Genomic DNA, 24546 nt, shown 5'->3' with positions numbered 1-24546 from the left:
GAAGGGGTTAGTGCAGTCTTGCCTACCTATTTTAAAGGAATAGGTCTCATAATTCGGATCGTACCTGAAGGAAGCACGACTGAAGTGGGCGTGGCTAAATTTGTGTCACAGGATCTGGTTAGGTTGTTAGCAGGCGACTTCTGCTGCAGACATTAAGACATGTGCTTGGCTTAAAATACCGAAAACCAGCGACCTATGAAAATATCGTGATGTGTTGAGAGCCACAGAGGTATGAAATGATTTAAATTAGTTTCAACAAGTGAAACTTTCTACCAACATATCCAAAATAAACCTTAGCGATATACATCTTGGAGCAAATCCTGTCGCTTGCTAACGTAGCAGCACCCTTATTACTTGTCAACAAGTTACTCTTGTGTACATTAATGTATTACATTTGATTGCATATCAGTTAGTAATAGGGACGTTTCTGTCCAGTAATGGAAATAATGACCGTGCTATGCTCTAACAAACTGTTGAGGTGAAGACAACGGCATTAAACAGCCATTTACTTTCTGTAACTGCATGTACAAATTGAATTAATCCTTTTTGCATAATGAGTTTTGAATGGTGATAGTTGAGTTTGTCTCAGCGAAGCCTTGGTTCATGCTGCTGCTTTGGGTGAAATGTGTTTTATTTATGTTTTTGCTTCTGAGCTTTATATTTTGTTTTCTTTATGAAGACGAAACTGTCAATGGTAGAAATAACAGAATGCTGAGAAATGCAAAAAAAAAAAAAAAGTAAAGAGGACATCCATGTAACCTCCTATTAGATCATTTCCAATGTGTTTATGCAAGTAATAATTAAATAATGAAAAAATAAACATGCAAAATCAAAGCATCATCCCATACAGAAATACTGATAGGGATTAAAACAACCCAACCTCTCTTTTAGCTGTATGCAGACAGGAATAAGAAGTAAATTCTTTAAAAAGACTTGATTGCAAAAAAGCACAAATATAAGAGATTAAATGTTTTGAAATAATGTATTTGGTACAATGTTATTGTTGTGATATATATTTCTTTCATTATTTTGTTTAAGATATTTTTGAGGACATATTATATCCTGGTGGTTTGATGGAATATTAAGTGTCTTTTTTTTATCTACCTGGTAAATGTCATTAAAAAATGTAAGAATTTTTTTTGAAAAAGGTAGAAAACATCCAATGCCTCTAATGATATACTTTACAATCTATAAGCTTATATACTTTTATCTAAAACTAGATTTTTTTTTTTTTTCCAGGTCGCACTTGGAAATTTGCAATGACCGTCAAGCGCAAAATGGTGACTCCCTTCTCACCTAAACCTCACTTCACATGACTAGGGTGTGAATATGGGCTTCCTAGTGCTGATAGTAAGAATCATGGGAAGGATCAGCACATTCAGATCCTATCAGTTTGTACTTCTACTGGCTGCAACGCTTGCTGTAATTGCTTTTTACTACTTTGGGTCTGAGAGGCACAGCTTCTCCAGCACCACAAAGAGGATAAGACAGACCCAGGCCAACACCAACAGAAATGATGCTGACCTAACGGTGGACACCAGGATTTCACACATTCCTGCATCAGAACAGCAAAGAGGGGAAGAGCTAGATGTAGGAGAGGAAAGTGACATTTTTAGGTCCAGAAAAGGGAGCTCCGAAGCTGGCGGCCAGCTCTACCATGCTCTCATGATGTTCACTAAGGTGGACAGGAGCAGAAGCCTGCAAGATAAATTCAGGGTGGCCATGTTGTCCATGGTGAAGCTTGCACATTTCCTGGAAGGAGAAGTATTGGTGCTTCATTTTGTCAGTGATCAGGCTAGCCAAGAGCTGGGCCAGAGGATGCTGCAGGAGTTTCTGCAGGATGCACCATTTAAATATGAGGTAAGTGTTACCTGTAGTCGCCTTTGAGGAAAATTAAATTTTTATTTTATAATAAATGTTTTAATTTCTGACAAAATTTCTTTTGATGTAAAAAAAAAAACCAACCCAAAACAATCTGAGATATGGTGTGCATTTCTGTTTAGTCCCTCTTTTTCCAGACTGTAGATATTTGGAGATATGACTCTTATTAGCTTTTCCACTTACATGCAACTATTTCTACATATTCTTCTGTTGATAAAAGTTCAAGATTGGATGGTAATTAGCCATTTTCAATTCCCAAGTCATATTGTTTCAATTACATTTAGGTCATATATTACTAATACTTGATTATACTTTAATTTTAGTTGTATGTTTAAAGCTGTTGTCCTGCTGGAAGATGAGTCTCTTTCCCTGCCTCAGCTCTGTTGCTGCATCTAACATGATTTTGTCCAGGCTCTGCATTTACCCAAAAAAAAAGTATGATGGTCCTTCCTCTTCACAGTATGAACAAGTTTGTATTTTTCTATCATATAAAATCACTGAATTCACTTGGTCAGATGACTTGAGAAGGTGGTAGCGATATTATCACTGAATGGATTGAGTTGGCAACTTATCTTAGACGGCCCTGAAAATAGTTCAGTTTAGATAACACTGGAAAATATGACCTGATATGACACTCAAATCCCCAAGACTCCATCAGCTGGAGGTGCAGCTTAAAGTTGGGACACTTGGGGGCAGTGTTTGCCCGCTTAAATAGCCCACCACCAGTGAATGGGATGTAGCTTGTTTGTACTGTTCTTCTTGCCAAAGAAGAGGATTATGTTTCTAGTTTGTTTTGTAAAATGTCCTGGCCAGTTTGTCCTTCTTTGTGTGCTTTTCACAGCTCGCCATCTTAAACCAATTAAGTTTCTTCCATAAGAGCTTGTGTCTGTTGTTTTTTATTACAAGAAACATCTCATCAGGTAAAACGTGCATTTCCAGGCATTACCTGAAGATGACTCAGTCACTTCCTGGGATCGTTCAGGTTTTATTGGTTCAGTTTAACATCTTTCCAGGTTTAGGCCTGAGTGATACTTTGTCCTCTAGACTGTGTATGTGCAAAGATGGAATATAAAATCCTTTTTCCACTGTAGGTGGAAGCTTTTAGATACTGCTTTTTGCAGTTACTACCTCTGCTAAGGTTCCTATCAAACTGTCCTGATGATAAAGTGAAATGGAAACTACAGAGCACCAGTCCACAGCTGTGGGAGTATCTTCAATACCAGCTGTTGCCCTCACACCTACACATGCTCTGGCTGTCTAAAGGATATTAAACAGAGCTCCAACCAAGTCTGGAAAAGTTTGGAATTTGATTGAAGTGTTTTCCAGGTGTGGACAAGTACAGAAAAAATATGTTTCCAGACTTTTTAGTTACTGTATCTATTTTCCAGGTACTGGTCCTGTTTGTCCAATCATTCATCCGTCAATTGAAAATTGAAGTATGTTCAATTCTGAATGCATGAGTTTTAAAACATAAGAAAACATCATAAATTGTTGGATATCATGTTCGTAAAGTTTTTAAACTATGGGACCTATTCCAGATCAGCAGGTAACTAAAAGGTTAGTTGTGCTAACCCTAAAGCACTAATCCTTAACTTTTGTTATGCTAATGCTAAAGTCCTACACCAGCAGTATTTATTGGAAGTGAATTCTAAAGCTTTACCTTTAATTTATATTATATCCATACTTGGGAAAAACTGCAAACGTCAAACACAAATTAAATTTTGACACATTTTCTATAACACCTTTAGTTATTCTGTTTATGTTTTATACCTTGTTCATTATTGTCTGTTTTTTTTGTTTAGTTCCTGCATGTTTCTTGTTTGAAATAAGGTTAATGGTGGAAAAAAGGAGAGAATGTGAGGAGAGGAGATGGAACTGCCTCATAAACACTCAATTCAAAATAAAAAGCAGGAATGTAAAAATCTTTGAGTTCTCAAAGATTGATATCCTGTATTTTTTTTTCTCCCTGGTTTAACACACCTGCATCTCATAATGGCTTGTTAGCAGGCCTCTGCTGAACACTGACATGCTGAGGACGTGGTGACAACCACCAGAGAGTACTAAAACATTCAGGACACCGACCTGTAAGGTCTGACTTTGGGCATGAATTTTAGGGAAGCTAATTGTGCTAAACATTTTCAAAGTTAGCAAAATGCTAAAACGCTAAGCAAAAAATTTGCTCCAGAAGTGTGAGTAGCTTGTACTCCTTGTTTTTTGGGTTTTGATGCTTGCACAAGCTTTTTTTATTGTTACAGAGGAGCTAAAAGCTGTTTAGGACAGAATCAGTCTTTTATCATTTAAAAGACTCATTTATATCTGTTTGTTTTCCACCCAAACATACACACGCCGTCAGACAGACACACACATGGATAACGCCTGGACTGAACCTACAGGCTGTGCACTCACTTCCTCTCCTAGAGTTCTGGGATCATTCCAGACTTTTTAAACATGGTCCTTTTTAGGTTTTGAACCTTGAAACATTGCTTCAACTATTTTGACATAAGCACTGACACAGCCTTTTCTGATGTATGTATGAACAATCATACAAACACTCAGCTCTGCTAGGGTTAAAAATGAGACAGGGAATCCCCAGGGGGTGATTATATGATCACCCCTCTCAGCTCATCTTGAGTTTAACTCCTTTTTATTATTTAGCATTAAGAAGTACATAGATAACACAGTGGCTAGATAATGTCTTCAGCCCCATTACTTCCCAAAAGCCAAATATTCAGGGAGCTACTTGACATTTGCAACAAACAGCCTGCAGAGTCACACAGGCCTGCAGCTGTGCTCATTACTGCTGCATGTCCTTCATAGAACATCCTGGAGCTTTTTGCAACCTGTTATTTATTCCTAATGATGGAGCAGTAATGAAGCAGAGTCGATGTCTAGTTTAAAAATTTATGTTGGATGTATGAAAATTTGCTGATTTAAAATAAAAGACGAAAATATTCAGGCTGCAAGAAGTACAAAGAATAGCTGAACAGGTAATTTGATGGGTCAAATTCAGAACAACAAGCAAATGTTTCTGAAACATGGAAAATAAATAATGGATTCCAATTTTACATTAGTGAAAAACCTGCTGACTGCAACTCTGCTGTTCACAAAATTTGTTTAGCAATCACATAGCATTTCTTACAGAAATGTGGTGCTGCTAAGACCAGACCTTACCCAAGCATCCCTTCAAAAAGCACCACAAAGAATAAAGGTGACAGCTGAGAAGAGAAAACCTTTTTTAAATTGTCTGTGTCCAGTTCTGACCTTTTATAAAGGCTGCAAGGGTTTGGTTTAGTTTTTGTTGAATATTTGGTGATACGTTGTCACAGTTGGTGTTTATTCCAATATGGTTCCATTTACATGTCTTAAATATGTGATTGGGACTACATAGCATAAGACATTGAAGTTAATAGATGAATTATGTAAAACATTTACCCAAAGTCCGCTTTGGGTAAATTTCTTTTGCATATACAGTAAGTAAATGTTAGAATACTTGAGGAAGTGTATTTAATGTAAAGCCTAATTGTTGGGACCATCCAGCAACACAAACATTTATGTCTTGCACACATAATGCTGTTTCTGTTTTCTCCTTAAATAGTTTATACTTTTGAAATACACAATTAAAAAGACTCTCCAGGAAGTCATAACAAACATAATGAAATAATAAAATGGTATCATGTCATTAACTTACAGATCATCTTCCATGATGTGGTGGAACTCACACAGAAGCTCTTCCCCATTGTGGAGGCCATGCAGAAGCATTTCAGTGCAGGATCTGGAGCGTACTACAGCGAATCCATCTTCTTCCTGTCTGTAGCCATGCATCACATCATGCCTGAGAGTAAGACGAGCAATATTCTCTTCACTTTTGTATCAGTGAAATTTAGCTCAGAACAATTCCGCCCTACTATGTTGTGTAGTAATTATCTCCCAGAGTGCTTTGCATTGAGTCACATGCTTACTTATCTAACTTAGGCGGTGCACAGCTGGATAAAGCAGCATGGGCAGGTATCTAAGAGACACGTGGCGAGCTGCAGAGACCCTGTAGAGTGAGGAAGGAAGGATGGGCTCTGTCGCTGCTGCCCACTTTAGAGCCCCCTGGGCTGGCGCCGGCAGTGATCTGTCCTCTGTTGTGCACTGTTTTGGCTCACTTCAGTGGGAGTGCAGCATGGGGCATCACTGCAAAGATGAACCAGACTATTAGGCTTTGAGGTTTTAGTCGATAGCATTCAGAGGCACACATGTGAAAGCTGTTTGGTTGAAAAACACCATCCCAACTCAGGGGGCACAACAAACCATTAGGTAATTCTTAAATTTTGAAAAAGACGACAATATTTATACCTTCAGGTAGAAGGCTGCAAGAAATGCAAAAGAACCAGCTGAACAGGTCATTTTAAGATTTTTGCTAAAGATAACTGTGATCTGTAGCAACTGTTAAAGACTGGATAAGATTAAGACTCCAGCAATGCTCGAAGTACTGAGAAACATTAAGAGTAAGTGTAAATATACAAAAATCAGAGGAAGATTTTTATTTATTATTTTAAAAGTCAATTTACTATAGTATAAATATGCTTATCTTGTTTCACTGAAGAGTAGCTGACTACTCTGGCACTAAGGTGTTCATTATTTTCATTAGAGAGACATCCTTGGGGAAGAAGTGCAATTACCAAAAAACAAAAATATGTGAAAGTTTCTCAATAAAAATATTTAATACAGGGTCCTATTATTTTCCGTTAGTAGAACTCTTTTTTTTTTTTGCTCTGGAGCAGATGTTGAAGCTTTGTCAAATTAGACTTCAAATTACTTCCCCCTTCACCCCCAAAACAAAAAAAGCTTCTTCTGTCAGTGTTTAAATCACTGACAGTCTCCTGGCTCTGCATTTGGGCTTCCATAATATTTTACCCTTCTCACCATAATGAGCTCTTCTTATCTGTATTGTAAAGTTGTGAAAGAACAGAGTTGTAAGTTGCGGAGCTCAGAGTGGTTCAGGCTGTCCTTTGACACCATCTTTAAGGAGGATTCGCTGCTGCATGTGACAAAGAGTTCGAGTGGTGTTGTGTGATTGGTCCCTCACGTTTTGCCCTGAAATGATTATTGATTATCCACATGCTCCACCAGTGTGCTGCTGTGAGTGTTGGTGTGTTTTCCACATTTCTATTTAAAGAATGCTTTTACCAGAAAGGGCATAATGTATTGTCTATCTCAGGAGAAACAGGTGGGTCGGAGTGTGTCACGCACGTATGTTCTGTGTTATTTTCTCCGCAGCCTTTCTTTGGCTTGTTTTTTTATAATGTCTTGTCATTCGGCGAGTCACACTGCAAACGGGGAACATTGTTTGCGATTAATGACAGAGTGCGAACAAAAGTGATGCTCACAAATTACAGCTGTTAGAGAAGGCTCAAACTTTTATTTCGCTCTCCGTCTCCAGGAGAGAAAGATGTCATTTATTGAAGGAGACATTTGCAGGCTCATATTTAGCTGAGCTTTGTCTTGTTTTTACTGAACAGCCTGTTTTATTGGAATTGATGAATTGTTTTTGTACAAAAAACCTATTTAGCATTTAATAAACAGGCACATAAATGCTCTAACTTTTCGGAGGAAAATGAGGCTTGATTTTAAGTGGAGAAAATCACATAAGGTTGAATGTTTTGTCAGATGCTCTTTGCAGTGAAACCATATATATATACAGTATATACAGTATATAGGGGTGTGTGTGTGTGTGTGTGTGTAGGTAAATAGTTAGGGATTGTGATGCTGTTTTTACACCATCAGCCCCTGGAGAACATTGTGTTAATTCCACAATAAAAAAACTGTTATAATTATCCAGAAGGTGTCCAAGAGAAAACTGTTTGCATTAGTGGAAATTTGTTGTATTTAATTGTATCCCCTTTAGAGTGCTTAACATGCAGGGACTTGAGGTCCTCCTGCAGCATGAGACTTTATTTTCCAGTCTATTAATGTGCCACTACTAACTCACCTCTACTAGAAATCTGACTGTACAATTAAATTTGTCTTGCATTGCCTCAAGTGAGGCAAATTTGCTCTTAACTTCAAAAGTCAGAAAATGTATGAAAAAAAACAGCTGTGAGGGATGTGGGATATAGATTTAAATATTTCATAATGTGGTATTTATGGTAATGAAGAGAAAAGGAATGACTAAAATTGCATGAATGCAAAACATCACGAAAACAGATTCTGCTCAGAAAATAAAACTTGCTCATGGTGCAAAAACAGACACGGTTCACTACAACAGACACCTTCAGTAGTGCAGCTGTACTGCTGCTGTGCATTTTCTGATGCGCTCACGGAACCAACAGGGGACACAATAGTTGCAACAGTAATAATAAACATCTCTGTCAATATGCTAATCATCTGCAGTAAATCATCTCCAAACCATGACACCTCCACCTCCGTGCTTTAAGGTTGTTTTCCAGAGGTTTGGCTGTTTGATTTATGCCAAAAACGTCCTGTGATCTGTCAAAAACATTATTCCAGAAGCCCTGATCTTTATCTGTGTTCTCACTGGCACACTTTGTCCAGCCTTTGTTATTTATATTTGAGAGTAAATGTTTCTGTCTTATACATCTCACATAAAAGTCAAATATGTGGAATTATTCTTTGATTGAAGAGGGTTGTGCTTTAACATCAACAACAGTTAGACTACTCTAAGTCCGACTGTGACATTTAAACGTTTTAGTTTTTATTTTTGTATAAACCACTACCCAAAAATAAAGCCAGAAAGGGTTTTTACATTTTACCTCAACACGGTTTCTAATCAAACCAATTTAATCAAACCAATGATCACTTTTCAGTGGTTTTTTTTTTTGCAATTAGTGAAGGAGAAACAAAGCATATGGACTTTTTACAAAAGGATTTTAAACATATGGTTTGGATAGCAAATACAGTGCAGCTTTCAAAGTGTTCATGCTGTGACATGTGCTTGTGAATCTTGGTGTTTACACCAAGCAGTTTTGAAACAAGAAACACACCTACAATTGGATTCACTTGAGCTTAATGAAGCTGAAAATAAACAATAAACAAGCTGTTTTTCAGTGCTGGTGAAGGCAGAGAACAATGTGACTCACAAATTGACCGTAAGTGCTCACATCAAGAACAGTTTAAGGGCTTAATAAGGGTGACCTACTTCCTGAAAAATGTGCTGTTGGATAACACTGTTGCTGTTGTTGTAAAGCCCTGGTCTGAGTTGAAGTTTAATGAAACAGAAGTGAGGGATCTGAAAGCTTTATTCCTCCCTTAGGGTTTTTCTTCAAACCAGTAGTTCGTATTTTTGCAAAGTGGTCTTCAGTTCTCATTTCACCCATGCCTCATTTCAGACCATGTCTTTAATAGTCTTCAACTAAAACTTCCATTTGTTTTATGATCAATGTGATTATATATAATTTAAATGTCTGATCCACTTACTATTGGTAATATTTTAGAATGCTTTGAAAAAATATTCATGTTTCTTTAAACTTTTTTCTTATTTTTGCACTTAACATACTCAGATTTCAGAAAATTTTAATCAAATTTTATATGATCAACCAATACTGTCCATCCTCCCGTTATCCCATACAAGCTCTCCCATCTCTGCTGACAAAAAGCACTCCCACATAATGATGCTGCCACCACCATGTTTCACCAGAGGGATGATGTATTAGTATTCCTTTAAACAGGGCTTTTTTCATGTTGTTGGTTAGAAACTTTAATTTCGGTGTAGTCCCGCTAGCTGCTTGTCCAAACTGAGTTGTTGAATCTCTGCACCTCCTCCAGTGTAACCATAGCATCTTGGCTTTTTATTTGATTAATGTTTTTCTTGCCTCAGCTCAGAAATCAAGCTTTCATTGATTTGCAGTTGTGCCATACACCTTCTATTATCAGGTGATAGATTGAACAGTGCTTCATGACATGGACAATGTTTGAGATATTGTTTTGTTTTAAACTTCTCCACAACTTTCTTAGCCAGTCTGCTGTGTTCTTTGGTCTTCATGATGCTATTCGTTCAATAATGTTCCCTAACAAATCTTTGAGACCTACACAGAAAATCTGCTCTTAAAACAAAATTAAATACACTTAGCATTTGGTTTTGTTGGAGTTTATTTAGATTAAATTAGATATGACTCTATCATCACAAAGGAAGTTTCCTCTGGGAAGTTACGTTTCCAGCTGCAGTACACTGACAGAAAAAAACATCTTTAGCAGTAAATCTGCAAAAAAGAAAAACATAACAAGGAAGATGAGTAAAAACAATATACAAAATGTGAAAAAGAAAAATGTGAAATGTAACAGTAGTGATTGATAAATAGTTTAAAAATTATTGAACAGCATGTGGTCTATTACATAGTCAATAATGTTGTTTATGTGGCACCAGGTGATACCAGAGTCCTCATCTCCTCTTAATGATGGATCCTAATTCACCCCATAGTGGACAAACTTCTGAATGTGGCATGATTCAGACTCATGTCAGACATCTGAGGTCTGCAGGTTGAAGAGGGAGATGGGACGGCACGGTTTCCTGTGGTGCTGCTGATCACAGTGTCACATGCGATGTCCTTCAGCTTAACATACTGTGATCTGTTTGTTAGGTAGTTGGAGATCCAAGCAACCAGGCTGCGGTCCACTCGCATCCTGGTCAGTTTGTCTTGTAGCAGACAGGGCTCGACTGTGTTAAAGGCACTAGAGAAGTCCAGGTACAGAATATTGAACATGCCATTTCCCTTGGCCATGTGTGAATGAGCTCGATTTAGGAGGTACAGGACGGAACATTGACGATCATTGAAATAATCGTCAACTAATTTAGTAATCAATTAATTACTAACTGGAGTATTCAGACTCAAAACGGCCATTTGCTGATAGAAAAACACAGTAAAAGCAGTATTTAAGTCAATTCTGTAAAAAAAAAAAAAAACATACAGTTTGCAATTAAAATTAAATAACCTTCATAAGTTGTGTCCGTTTACCATTTGTCTGTAAATGATATAGTTTTCACTTCACCCAGTTCAAATTATGTAAAAAATAAAGAAAATCCTATTAATCACCTCTTACTATCCAATCCCAATCATCCATCCCTATCCTGACCTTGACATCATTTTGTGTCGAGTCATTGGTCCGACATAAAACCCTCCATATCCCAGTATTGTAACAACCGAAGGCCCCCTTCCTGTTAAACGTCCAGCAGTTAAGCCCCTTTAGAGCAAACAAACAGCACTGACCACGCAGAGACTACGCTCCCATGTTTCCACAGTGAATAAAGGCATTGTCGTTAGCAGCCTCCTCGTTTGGAGAGCACATAAAAACAGGCCGCTGTCACATTGCTGACATCGTCATTTTCCCCTCATACTTGAACAGAAACCAGTCTAAACTTGACCTATGTACAGTTACATGGGAATATTTTGTTTTGTGTTTTAAAGTTGTTGTTTTTTTCATCTAGCTTTCCTCATTTTAATTGCTAACAAGTTAAATATTTGATGTTTCTTTTTGAACAGATGCAGAAAACAAATATAAATCCGACACTTGTCCTTAACCTACTTGAGATGAACAGAAATGATAGATATATTTGTTCAAATTTGGCTCAGTAAAAGTTTAGTGGCGTTTCAGTGTTACTGATGCAAAAATATATTTTGTCAAGAAAAATGCAGAACAAAAACAACTACCATGAACATCCCTTTATGCAAGACTCTGTATTGGGGAATGCTAGCAATGCACATCAGCCTGACCACACCATTCTCATAGGAGAACATGGTGGTGGCAGCATCATTCTGTGTGGAGGTTTTTATTCTGCAGGGAGAAAGAAGCTGGGAATTGTTTGAAAGATACCTCATGTTGCAAAGGTTGCAACCAGTGGCTTCATCTCACACAGGAATTTGGAGGAAAGCAGCAGTAACTTTTGTTAAAAGGTTTTAAAAAATAAAAAAATAAATTTGTTTTAAAAAGTCATCTGTTCACTAACAGATGCTGACAGATGTTTTGTAGTTGGCATCACTGATTAGTTGGATTAGTTGCAGCTGCTGTAAGATGCCCAGCTTTTAAACCAGCGCATCCATATTTTTAGCCTCAAACTACAAGCCATCATTTCTCATTTCTGACAGTGTCTCCAGGTTCATGTTGTGCCCACTGTGCACCAGTCATGACTATTTCCTCTGCTTTCATCACCATAGCTACCAGCAAAATATAGGAAGCAGAAACAATGAACAGATGATGGTCTGAATATCCTGGTTACAGTTGTTAGGATGTTGTTCTTTAAGCAGCAAAATACATTTTTAGGCTTGTCTTCTGCTCCGGGCTCACGGCTTTACTGTGATTTCATTCCTGGAACAAAATATCTGGTGCATTTCTGATATGCTTTTTTTGAGTCACTTAAAAAATTGCAAAAAGTTTACTTTTTCCTCTTTAAAAAGCAATCTTCATCTTTTATTGAGTGTGGTTAATTCTACAACTGATTCAAGTGAGGAAAATTGTTATGGTTGATGCATCAAGCTGTTAGAAAATAATTTCTGCAGATGTTTAGACTTTTGTTTGTTTTATTGCTTGGTCTTTTAGTCATCAGCATTATGTTTTCTCCCTTAGGTCTGACACGAATAGTGCAACTCGACCTCGACCTAAAATACAAGACCAACATCAGGGACCTTTTCCAGGAATTTGACAAATTTCCTCCAGGAGCAGTCATAGGAATCACCAGAGAGATGCAGCCAGTCTACAGGTAAACACACTCATCTCGAGTAAAACTGGTCAGTCGAAAAATAAGATCATGGTCAGAAAAATGTATTTCCACATAGAATGTCTATGTTTAGCAGTTATTTTTTTTGCTCTTTACCCATTATCTTCTTGGTGATACTTTTAGTTTAAGAAATGGTGCTTCTAATGTTCACGCAATGAATATTTACCAGTAAATCTGTTTTTTGTGTGTGTTCGCAGTCATAAACAAGGGGCACCAACTTTCAATCTCTTTGTTCCTAAGCTGATTTTTTTCCATCCCTCTTAAAGATAGCAAATCAAACCCTCCTGGTCTGTTCATGTCTGTGAGGCATCACTGTTTCCACCCGGTTGCAACATCAAAACAGGACGTCACTGTGTGCGTGTTGGGAGGGTTAAAAGTACATGATGCAGGATCAGGTGGCATATTTTGTGCAGCAGCTGCTTGCAGGGACAAACAGAGGCAGGTGGTTTTCTCTGGGGTCTTTTGGATCATGGCTGAATGAACCTGTGAATGTCTGGTTCGAGTAAGAAGGCAGGACTGGGCTGCTGTCAGTAGGCCTGTCATGATAACAAATTTTGCTGAGCGATTAATTGTCTCAAAAATTACTGCGATAAACGATAATATTGTTTGAAGACCTTTGTACACTTATTTAATGGAAATGACGTAATAATGCATGTGATTTCCTGCCAAAGATAGATGCACATTATTTTCAAAAGACCACTTAACACTGAAACTGATAAACAAAGTAAACAAAATAAACAAAAACAAAAATAAAATGGATTCTCAGTCTCCATTAACAAAAAATGCACTTGAATAAAACCTAAACAACATAAAGCCAAAGTGGAAATAAATACGGCATTCAACTAAAAGAGTGCAGATTATGAAGTCTGTATATTATGTTGCCCTTCAGTAATAATTAGATTTAAATAGAGACGATGGGCACATCGACTACATGATGCAATAGTTCACACTGCATGATTTTTTGCCCCTATTTTTCCCCTTACGACAATCTTAGAACGTCCAACGTTCTAAGATTGTCGCTTGAAATTTCGTAACCGATCATCCTGTAGTGTGTGGTGTGTTATGGTAGATCCTCGTGGCCTCTCCGATCCAAATCAGGGATCTTCCCCGATTGGGAGGTTAATGCAGCCCTTTGAATGTGACAGGTAGCCAATCAGAAAGCGTGGATTCCCCTCCATGCTTTCTGAGGGGAAATTACAGAGGGGAATCCCAAACAGCTGAAGTCCAGTGACATTGGAGATGATATGTGGAAACAACATTAATGTTTATTCAACATTTCGTGAAAAGAATATAGAAATGACAAGGGGAGGAGTTGGAGTGAAATTGCTACCACAGTTGATAAACCTGGTAACTTTTCAGCTGTTCTTCGTTAACGTGACATAAATAGGTTATAATGATTTTCATTCAGTCAGGACTTTACGCTGACATGCATTGCAGGTAGATTGTAGTAAAGCATTGATTAATGCCTGGTTTTAAAATTTGTTAACTGGACTTGTAGCCATTATTTTGTGCCCATTGTTGGACACCACAGGGCACGATTGAACCCGATCGAACCGTTATACCTAGGATTTCTGTCGGCTAATGTGTGGTCTGTCAGGTTTTGAAAATGGGCCGACGATCGGCCGACAGCTCTAAGATCGTGTAGTGTGCGCTGGGCTTTACACTAAGGAAATGAGGAAGGGAGGAGTCAGTGGAGAGCACCGGAGTTGAGCCTTTTTTCATTCAGTGTCATCAACAGAAAGAGAAAAGGGCCGGGAGAGGCGATAAAGCCGATAATTAAAATGAGGTCAATAGTTTTAATTTATCGTACGATTAATTGATTTATTGTTTATCGCGACAGGCCTAGCTGTCAGCTGTTTATTGTTTCTGTTTACCAGTTTTTGATTTTATTCAATGTCATTCAAATAATATTGCATCGTCACAGCTGCCACATTTAATAAGCAGTTACACTCACGTCTTGTAAAGTACTTGCAGCTTTCATCATTAAATGTGTTGTTTTTTTATTAGAATTGACCTGCATGGGTAATTGCAGTGCATGTTTTTTGGTTCCTGGCTGCTGCAGAAGCTGAACTGCAGTTTTCCTGCCAGGCTCCACTTGGCTCCTGCCTCTCCAAACAGATCTCTATCTCTGCTCTGCCACTGTGTTGGCTAGGGGCTTTGCCAACCCTGAGAAAGCCCCTCTAATGTTGTTCTTGTGAGGCCGGACACACTTAATTTGAGTCGGCCAGCATCATAGCGGAGTGCTGGGCCTCTTGGCTCACACTGCTCTGCTGGTTCAAAGCTCCCACATAAGGTCTCGGAAATGATTGAAAAGTCACTTTATTTCTCTAGTTTTATTCACATTGATTTTTTTTTCAAGAATTCTGCTGTTCCTATTGATTTTGATTGTCATTGCTTAAAATTACATTTTTCAAAAAATTTCAAGATGTAAACTCCCCTCAAATAAGAATTTTTAAAAACAGAAATATAGAAATATAGTTTATGCACTGAGTAATTGGGTGAGATTCCTTATATACAAAATACTGCATGATTAAAGTGAACAGCTGGTGGCTCTGCTGAGGTCTTGGGAAGCCCGTGGTTATTTTAATGGTGGCCTTCAGCTCATCTCCCTCTTCTCAATAAGCCATAGATTCTACTAGAAGGTTTAGATTAGAGACCAATGAAGCTCAGTGTTTTGACATTTATCTCCTCTGGATCTCTGGAAAATGATAGTTTTTTGTCTCCTAAAATGCCTGATTCGTGTGGACGCACAACCTAAATGCCAAAAAATATTTCCGAAATATTAGGTTCAACACAGAAACCTAAAATTGTTTCTGTGTTGACACGGTCTTAGATTAATTTAATAAATTTACAAGAAAAAAAATTTCTGTGATTTAAAAGTTGTTAATTAGTAAAGTCACAATATTTCATGATTAAAGGCATAAATTCATGGTAATTTTTTGTCACAAATTTTTACTTTTGAGATTTTTATGATAATTTAAGTTTTTTTTTCTTATTTTACCAAGTCATTCAATACCACAATTCTAATGTCAGAAATTTATGCTTTAATCATGGAAGAATGCAATTTCTTTCATGTACACTTACAACTTTTTGACATGAGAATATTCTGGGGGTTTTTTCCCCCTTGAAAATATGTGAACTTCATCTAGCCTCTGATTTCTTTCACAGACACGAACTCCTCCATTGCCAATTTTGTTTCAGTTATCTATCATTTTTGAGTTTTTAATACCCCTATGTAATATTCATTTTCTGAAAAACTGAACGTTTGTATTCAGTACCTCTAAACCATAATCACATCAGTTAATGTTTGAAAAATATCACAATGTGTAATAAGTATTTTATGATTTACAGTTGAGTTGAATAGCTGAGATAAATTAGATTTTTAGTGATATCTTAAACTGAGAAGATGTACATGTAAATGTAGAGCGAATTGAGATGTTTTTTTTTTATTATTGGCATGTTCCCTGACAATCAATTCATTCTTCCTTTATATTTTAGATAAAATTTTTAATTCTGTCTTTTTTGGCATTTATGTCCTAAAAGCCCAGGAAATATTTATTGCCACCCAGGAAACAGTGACACCTTGCACAGCCATGACAAATGAAAGTAACCATTCCAATACTTTAAATGGATTTGCTACTTGTTTGCATTATTAGTCAGGAGGCTTTAAAATATTGTCATTTTAAAAGCCTGCTTTTAGTGAAGCGCAGCTTGTGTCCTTCCTATTGTAGTGTTCTCCTTTGTAGACAGAGGGGACTCTCAACTCCCACTCTGTTTTTGTGTGAACGGAGGGAACATCATGCAGAACAACGCATCCTCCCACCAGCCACATTCACAGCACATCCTGCCACTGAAAAGTTCATTTTTGTACATTTTTTTTTTACAAAATACCTCTCACTTCCCTGCAGCTGAGTCATTTTTTTCTAACCACAGAGGATGAGACCCATTTCCTTGAATGTCCTATGAACAAGAACACAAACACACTCTTTATTTCTGCAAGAAGATCCCATTAAAATGCAGAATTTTTTGAGAGTGTTCTGGGCTTTCACTGAGCAGGAAGGGAAATGCTCTTTCTATGCTTTTTGTGATGAGTCCCCACTGTGTAAAGTTCTCAATATTAAATATGTTTTTGTGAAATCAAGAAAGTGTAACCAGTAGGGCATACTGATATTAATAGTTAATAATGTCATGTCCATTTCACCCACTACCTCTAATGTGTATTCTATTTTACAACATCCTCCCCAAATAAATACACCCCTTGTTCAAAATGTGTAACAATCCTTGAAATAAATGACTGTTAAAACTACGTAACAAGCCAAATCTATCTCTGAAAAAAGTTGCACACATTTATTCAGTACAAAAAAAATAATCCAACTGTAAGAAAAAATAGTCAAAATGTGTCCGAGATAAAAAAAAAAAAATTCTGAGCTGCTATAAATAATGGGAAGGATGAGAGAAAAGGCCATGTAAAGCAGATGTGGGTTGATTGCCATGTCAAAATATGACTAAAATAATTATAGCTACTTCCCCAAATTTACTGTACATTCAGTTCAGTAATAATAAGAAAAACTAATAAACTTGAAAACCGACTTTAGCTGTGACATCCAAGAATACAACTGATCTAACCACCAAACAAAATGATGAGAATAATTGAGGTCAGATCTTCAAAGAATGTAGTTTATGGCATAAAAATTACTGCATACCAGTAGCTCAGATGGGTCTACATGTGAAACAAAAGCACATTGCGAAGTAGCTGTTCCTCTAACAAACACTATATATATATATATAAATATGTATATATATGCAGATATACAGATTAAGTAATCAAAGTTTTACCAATATTTTCTGCGAGGAAGCTAGACTCCCAGCTTGAATCTAACAGATTCATGGGGTCTAAAGATTAAAATAATACCAAGGAGATCTTCCAGCTTTTGGGAGTATTTTCATTACACCCAAATTGCTTAATTATTATTATTTTTTAATTTGATTGATTTGATCTTATATCCCAATCTATATTGCTGATTTATTTTGTCCATAAGCGAAAAATCAGTATAATTAACAGAAATAAAAGCTAGAAGGCATCAGTCTTGACTATAATTAATGTGTTTCTGAAGTGAATTGAGTTACTGAAATAAATTAACTTTTCAATAATATTGAAAAAAAATTCCTGAATACATGTCGACATCCTTTTTACACATCATTACAAGGCATGAAAAAAACTTATACTATTTAATATTTTCATGCTTTAATGTTTAATTTTTTCCCTAACATATGTGGTATTTTTTTATTATTGTGCAGCCAGTGCACCTTGCCCAAGCAATCCTTTCGTGTTACCAGCTGAACATGCAGCCTGGTGTCTGCCTGTGGGTTTTACAGAGCCATCAAAGAGAGCAGGCTGCTTGTTGTCCCAAGCGAATGAAGGACACATTAGGAGGAGATAGCGGCACAGAGTGTCCTTGTCCCCCGCTAATGCTTTCCATTCTTTCACAAGTCAGAGAAACTTCACTGGGAAGATTGGCAGCAAAAACTGACTAGAGGATGAATGTGTGAATTGACTGCAATCTAAGCTGGAGCTGTGTGAAGTCTTACTGGCGTACTGGGTGTACTGGTACAAACTACAGAAAATAAAAACTGTCTTTGTGTTGGAGAGCATAGATGCTCTCTGTATCACTCACTTCAACATGTAATGTTCTGTAAAACTACAGTGACCGTTGTTTTTGCTTCACATCCTAATAAAACAATTCCCAGAGGAAAACATTGGCTAAAGTTACTCATGTACAGCCTTTGCAGTCTGACATTTCCCCTTTTTCTGCAACCATTTCACCAAGATAGTAGAATCCATGTCTTGAGATAAATAAAAACCCCAGAAATTCAGCAAATTACATAAGTCAGATTTACCAAAACAAGAATATGTTGCAGCTTTTTAGATGTACAAATTTAGCACATCAACTATCTGAGACTGATGATGGCAGCATTAGCTAATCCAAAAAAAAAAAAAAATCAATTTCTTTCTAATTAAAACGCTACTGTAGGAAACGCATATTGGAAAAACAAGGAGAAGCTAAAGTAAAAAAGTTTATAGAGTGTAGAAAAAGTGTTTTAAAACAAACTTTAGAGTGATATTAATGGAAAGTTGGTTGGAAGGACATTGTGTAGCAGAAAAATGTACACAGTCAACAAGATATATTGTATTATATTATATAGTTTTATATATTCTATAAATATGTATGTATATTCACTTGTTGAACACAGAAAGAAAAGATGAACAATAAGCTAATTTTCCGTCATATTTTATAAAACTTAGCCACTTTAACACACAAATAAAGGTGAACACTTTTCACATTCTCAATGCTAACTGTTGCAGCATAGCCATCTGTGGCTGCAGAGCCTCTATGTTTGTTTCACATGAACTCTTGAAAACATTTGTGCAGTTTGTTACATAAAAACTGTGTTCCTTCAGTTGTGCTCATCTAATAACCATTGTGGTGTCTGTTGTTTATTTTAGCCGTCTTGACACTGATGCCGTTCCCCGTTGGCCCACACAGTAAACTCCAGCGATTAGAACAGCCTCATGGGACAGTGTGTGTAAATGTTCCTTGCTGACCTCACTCACCCAGTATGTGTTTTGGGGCACGTAGACTCATCTTCATAATGCTACATACTCCAAAAACTACACATAACTAAAGGAACAAGCAACCGGAGCTGAATGTAGATCAGTAATAATATCAAAGCATGACTTGGAGAATCTGCAGCTCACACTAAATATGATCGCGTTTCACAAACAGAATACATTGTACGATCCAAAACTTCTCAAAAATCCTTGCATCTGAAAATAGTTCTGAAACAGGCAGCGTGAAGGTTAAGAGTGTTTCTAGTTGCTTTTATAAAAGTAAAATGTTCTTGAGCTCCATTCATATTTTATTTCCTGCCCAGCAGGAACTAAGAATAGTCCAAATGTTCTGGTATAGGTGTTCGTGTTCACAAGCAAGCATGCAAGGTTACTTTTCCATTCATCGCTCAGTACAGATGGAACATTTCAACAATAAATGTTTTTAACGGTGAGGACAAGAGCTCTCTTTTCTCTGAATCTGAACCATCCACAGAGAAAAATGTTGAATTACTGATATGCAATTGATTTTTTATTTCCTCAGGTTCCCTGAAAGCATAAACCAGCACAACACAGAGAAAATATTTAGAAAATAACATCATGTCAAAAATGATGAAGGTCTGTGTTATTTGTATTGATAAATAGTATATGCCATGCACTTTTGAGTTGATTAATTTTAGAAAAAGTTTTGTTTTACAGAAACACTTAAAATATTCTCAACATCTTTTCTTTGCAGTCTGGAAATATTTTGCAATGTCAACAGTAAAAAGTCAAACCAAAATATCTTTATTATGTTTACTTTATTTGAGACAGCACTTTCACACTGCACCAGAAAAAGTTTTTTTTAGCCCCTCTTCTCTTTTTTGGGAAAGAGCAGAACTTCAGAAACACTTTGAACACAAATATGAGTTTAGGCAGGCTACTCTATCTGCTGATGCACTGCTTTCTGCACCCTGTGTGTTGTTTATACCCTGCTATATTAAATGTGTTTGTTAGTTACAGAGAACAAGATTTAGACAATCTTTAAAGGTTTCATTTTCCTCATCAGTGTTAAAGCTTAGAAAATAAGAGATTTTTAGCATTTCTCTGACTGTGGTCTTTGACGATGGATTGTATAGCTACAGGACTAATTTTTAAAGCACACTAAATATTTTTTTCCTTCCTTTTTTTTCTTTTACTGTGTTGAATTAAATGATTCTGCAAAGCACATAGGAGTCCAGTGCTTAACCAACACTGATAATAGAACCAGTTCCTAAGTGGTTCTGTAAAAGAACTGGATTCCTTTTCCATAAGTATGTAAGGCAAGTCATCATTACGTCCTGACCATTGACTTCTCCAGTTAACAATGTAAGGATCATTGTGCATGAAGACAGTCCAACTACAGGTGTCGCTAGCGAACATTTCATAATCCTAACTAGATTATTTATTGGTTGATTGTTGCTCTCCATGAGTTCACCTCTGGCTGCTTTACCTCTGACCTTGCTTTAAGTTGGAGTTTTGAAAGATCCAGTTTTTTGGATGGTAACAAAAAACTGGTGCTAAACCAGTTTGGTGGAAAAGAGACAGTGGATTGTTGCCACAGTATGATGCTGAGTGATGGGTATTTTTCCTTTCGAACCTATATAAAAGAAAGAACCACAGACAACGTATATGAATTTCATGTCAAGCTTTTGCAAAAGGAGAAGTCTCCGTCAACTGCTCCTCCGAGCCGTTCACAGAGCGTTCTGATCTGCTTCCGCATGAGCCCCTGTTTTTATTGTCAAAGAAAAACAGGCAAGGGGGCAGTCAGGAAAAACAACAGAGGTCGTAAAACTTCTAACCCAATTCCAGGTGTGATATCTGATCAAAGGTCTGAGCCCGGTTCAAATCTCGGTCAATACTGTCAACAAAACAAAATACGACTGCTCACAGGTAGTTACTAAATTAGGAGGTGTTCTTGCAAAAGGATTTAAGGTCTGAGAAACTCAGTGGTAATTTCTCATGAAGATGAACAGACAGTAGTGACCTCCAGGTCAGTTCCTACACACATAAGGAAGATAACACTTTAAACAGAAAATCACAATGATCTATAGACTGAATGTGAACTAAAGTAATAATAAAATAATACCAAAAAATCTCTAACACTGAGTTTTGCCAACTAATCAACATCCTAACACTTCTTTCCTTAGACACACCTTCTGGCTGTATCGTAAGGAGAACCCCAAGACCCGGGTAGGAGAACCTCCTCCCGAGGGCCTTCCAGGCTTCAACAGCGGTGTGATGCTGTTGGACCTGAGCGCCATGAGGGCTTCGACTCTCTACAACCAGCTACTGAAACCCAGCAACGTGGCCAAATTAGCAGAACAGTATCGCTTCAAGGGCCACCTGGGGGACCAGGACTTCTTCACAATGATCGGCATGGAGCATCCTGAACTCTTTTACTCTCTGGCCTGCGGCTGGAACCGACAGTTGTGCACCTGGTGGAGGGACCACGGCTACGGAGATGTGTTCCAGTTGTATTACGGTTGTGATGGGCCCGTTTACATCTATCATGGGAACTGTAATTCCCCTATTCCAGATGATTGAACTGAAAAAGACATTTATTGCATAGCAGAGGGAAATATTTTTCCTGCTAATGTGGGATGTAGGACTTGTTTTCCAGAGACAATGGCTTTCCTTACCAGTCATGGAGCCTGCCTCTCTGCTGGCCAAGAGGATATGAAAGGCTGCCAACCACATAACTGATTTTTACTGCTTTATTTTATGTTCAGCCTAAAGTCTAAGGCTTCTGTCTTTGACAACAGCAGTGCAGAGAAAGCATGCTTTTGCATTGATGGGATTAACTCATTCAGCGCCTAATGCTATGATAATACATTACATTCCCATTTCAGTGAAATTAAACCTGGTGGTCGGTGGTCAGTGTTGGAGAGAACTGGGAACCTTATTTGCCAGTATAATCTTGAAAGTCCTGTTGGTTATTGTAGCTTCTGTTCTTGGTTTTTTTTCCATTAATTGCTGCGATAAAACATTTATAATTTTTTTTTTTGGTCAAGAGCGTTTTTAAAGCACAAAATCATTATGGATTTTACCCCAAATGGCAACTGAGCATGCAGGACAGCACTGATGAAGCCAAAGCATCAAAATGTTACAACAGTTTGAAACAAAGCAAGCATCAATAAGCTGATGCTCTTCATGAACTTGTTTCTGTCTCAATTCTCAATGGCTGTATTTATTTCCACTGTGGCTTTGCAGAAAGAAGGTCGTCCAACTTTCTGCCACAGTGCAAAAACACGCATACTAGGTTAATTAGCCTTTAGCTTTAACATTGTTCATGTATAGCTGTCTGTCCTCTGTTTCTCATTATTATCCTCTGGTGGACTGGCAACCTGTTGATGGTGCACACTGACCCTGAAGGCAGACACCAGTTCCCCCTGTGACCCTGTGAGGATAAATATAGCCTGAAATATAGATGGATGGAAATTTTACATGAATTCAGCTGACTAGATGATAAATTAAAACCCCCTAGCCTTCATGAGGACACTGGTGTCCTCAAGGAAGTATGGACTTACATGTTTAAATGTTTAAAGGCTTAAAATTGTTCACTTTGTGTATTTAATCCAGGATATTTCATCCCCATATTGACAAAAACCTAAGATTTACCCATTTAGTTTAGTTATTTATATATTTTTTCCATTGTGTTTCACTATTTGTTGGAACCTCCAGAAGTTAAGACCTGGCTATGATTTTAGCAGGTATAGTGTTAATATTGTGTACTCAAATGGCCAAAATGTTATAAAAACTGCAATACCACAAAGTTAAGTCTGAAAAGAGTCACTTTGCAAAGAAAAAAGTGTTGGAAGAGTGATCAATGTGGAGCCGAACCAGAAGAAAGAGGAGCTTTCAGCAGATACTGGGCTGCTGGAGGACAACAAGTAGTTGAAATGCTGTAGTGGTTATGTTTTATTTAACTAATTTAATAAATAAAACCCCAAAACACAGAGCCTCAGTACTTATTGAAAGGTCACGTTTAGATTTGTTCTGATTTTTTTGTTTTACAATGTCACAGATTATAGGTGAGTCACTCTACTGCACGGAGCTGCTTTCCGTTATATTTTCCCGATTTAGTTTTTAAACACTGGTGATCTTTAAATGACAGCAAATGTTTTGTCCTCATTCAAATGAACAGATTCACAGATGTAGCCATGAATATCGCCTGACAAATGATACATTACCGATCTGTCTTTTTATCAATTGTGTAATTTAAATGAATGTTGTGTTTAAAGCCATATGAATTATCAATAACTTAACATTTATTGATTTTGGAGCGTTTACATTAATAAATATACATTTTCTATTCAGATTATCACGGCTCATGTTTTATTTTTGCTTCATTTTGGCCAAACTTTAATTCAGTTTCTCCAAGTTTCTCCTGTATTTTCTTTTTTAACAACCTGAGTGCTAATTTTGTGTTTTTATGTCTCACTTCAGTTCTGTGTTTGCGGCTAATGGACTTCAGAGCCCTGTGGAAGGAAAACATCCTTAATTTCAGGTGGACCTTCTTGTGGGAATTAACATGCAGGTGAGACAGGCTCCAAACTAAAAGAAGGTTGACCAATTAGCGTTAACAGCAGCGGCATTGACAGCCATGGTTGCTCTCCTGATTTGAACTTCAGCTGCTGAACACAGTCCTCTATCAGCCAGCACACATGACAGATGGCAACAGAGCCAGAAGCGTGACTGCAGACACTGACCCATTTTCAGTTTTCTTGCTGTGCTGATGTTCAGATTCTAAGAAATATCAATGCTCCATAGCTGTCACTGTCTGACTTGACTCACGCTTTTAACATAGATACACAAAGGGAAAATTTATTTCAGCACAGTAGGAATGGACTACAAGCTCACTGCTAATCATTTTATTTTATAGCATCTAAACTACTGTATACTTGCATTGAAAAATTTATTTCATTTTCTCCTTTAGGCATCCACCCTTGTTTTGTAAATTGTTTTGTTCTTATGCAAAGTGTAAAAAAAATATTTTTTCACATTGCAATGCTTAGAACTGAAGTTTTACATATAAAATAACTATCTAAAATTTGCAAATATGGGAGAAATATTTTTGAAATAATTACTCATGCAGGCCTCAGTTGAATTTCATAAGAATCTTATAAAGATTCTATCAAATTCAACAATATTAACCATTTAACCATATATTGTTTTTATAAAGCAAAAATACCAAAAGCTGGTCTTTTTGTTTTATCTTCTATTATCCTTTTGAGTGTAATGCAAAAGCGACATCAAGAGGTTTGTGAGAACACCTTTGTTCAATTCAATTTCTCTCTAATTCAGGACAGGTTAAAAATGTCCCATA

At 37.2% G+C, this 24546-nt stretch overlaps 1 protein-coding gene across 1 annotated transcript; it reads left to right on the top strand.

The window, feature by feature from the left end:
• Nucleotides 1-114: 114 nt before the first annotated feature.
• Nucleotides 115-23530, top strand: xxylt1 (xyloside xylosyltransferase 1). The gene is made up of 5 exons (XM_005800324.2): nucleotides 115-229; nucleotides 1240-1860; nucleotides 5572-5719; nucleotides 12442-12574; nucleotides 21368-23530. Exons 2-5 carry the CDS (start codon nucleotides 1330-1332, stop codon nucleotides 21762-21764), a joined length of 1209 nt encoding a protein of 402 aa, XP_005800381.1. The 5' UTR covers nucleotides 115-229; nucleotides 1240-1329; the 3' UTR covers nucleotides 21765-23530.
• Nucleotides 23531-24546: the final 1016 nt, after the last annotated feature.

Source organism: Xiphophorus maculatus, chromosome 9 (genome assembly GCF_002775205.1).
Source record: "Xiphophorus maculatus strain JP 163 A chromosome 9, X_maculatus-5.0-male, whole genome shotgun sequence".
NCBI lineage: Eukaryota > Metazoa > Chordata > Actinopteri > Cyprinodontiformes > Poeciliidae > Xiphophorus > Xiphophorus maculatus.
This window is presented reverse-complemented; position numbering and strand designations above follow the sequence as displayed.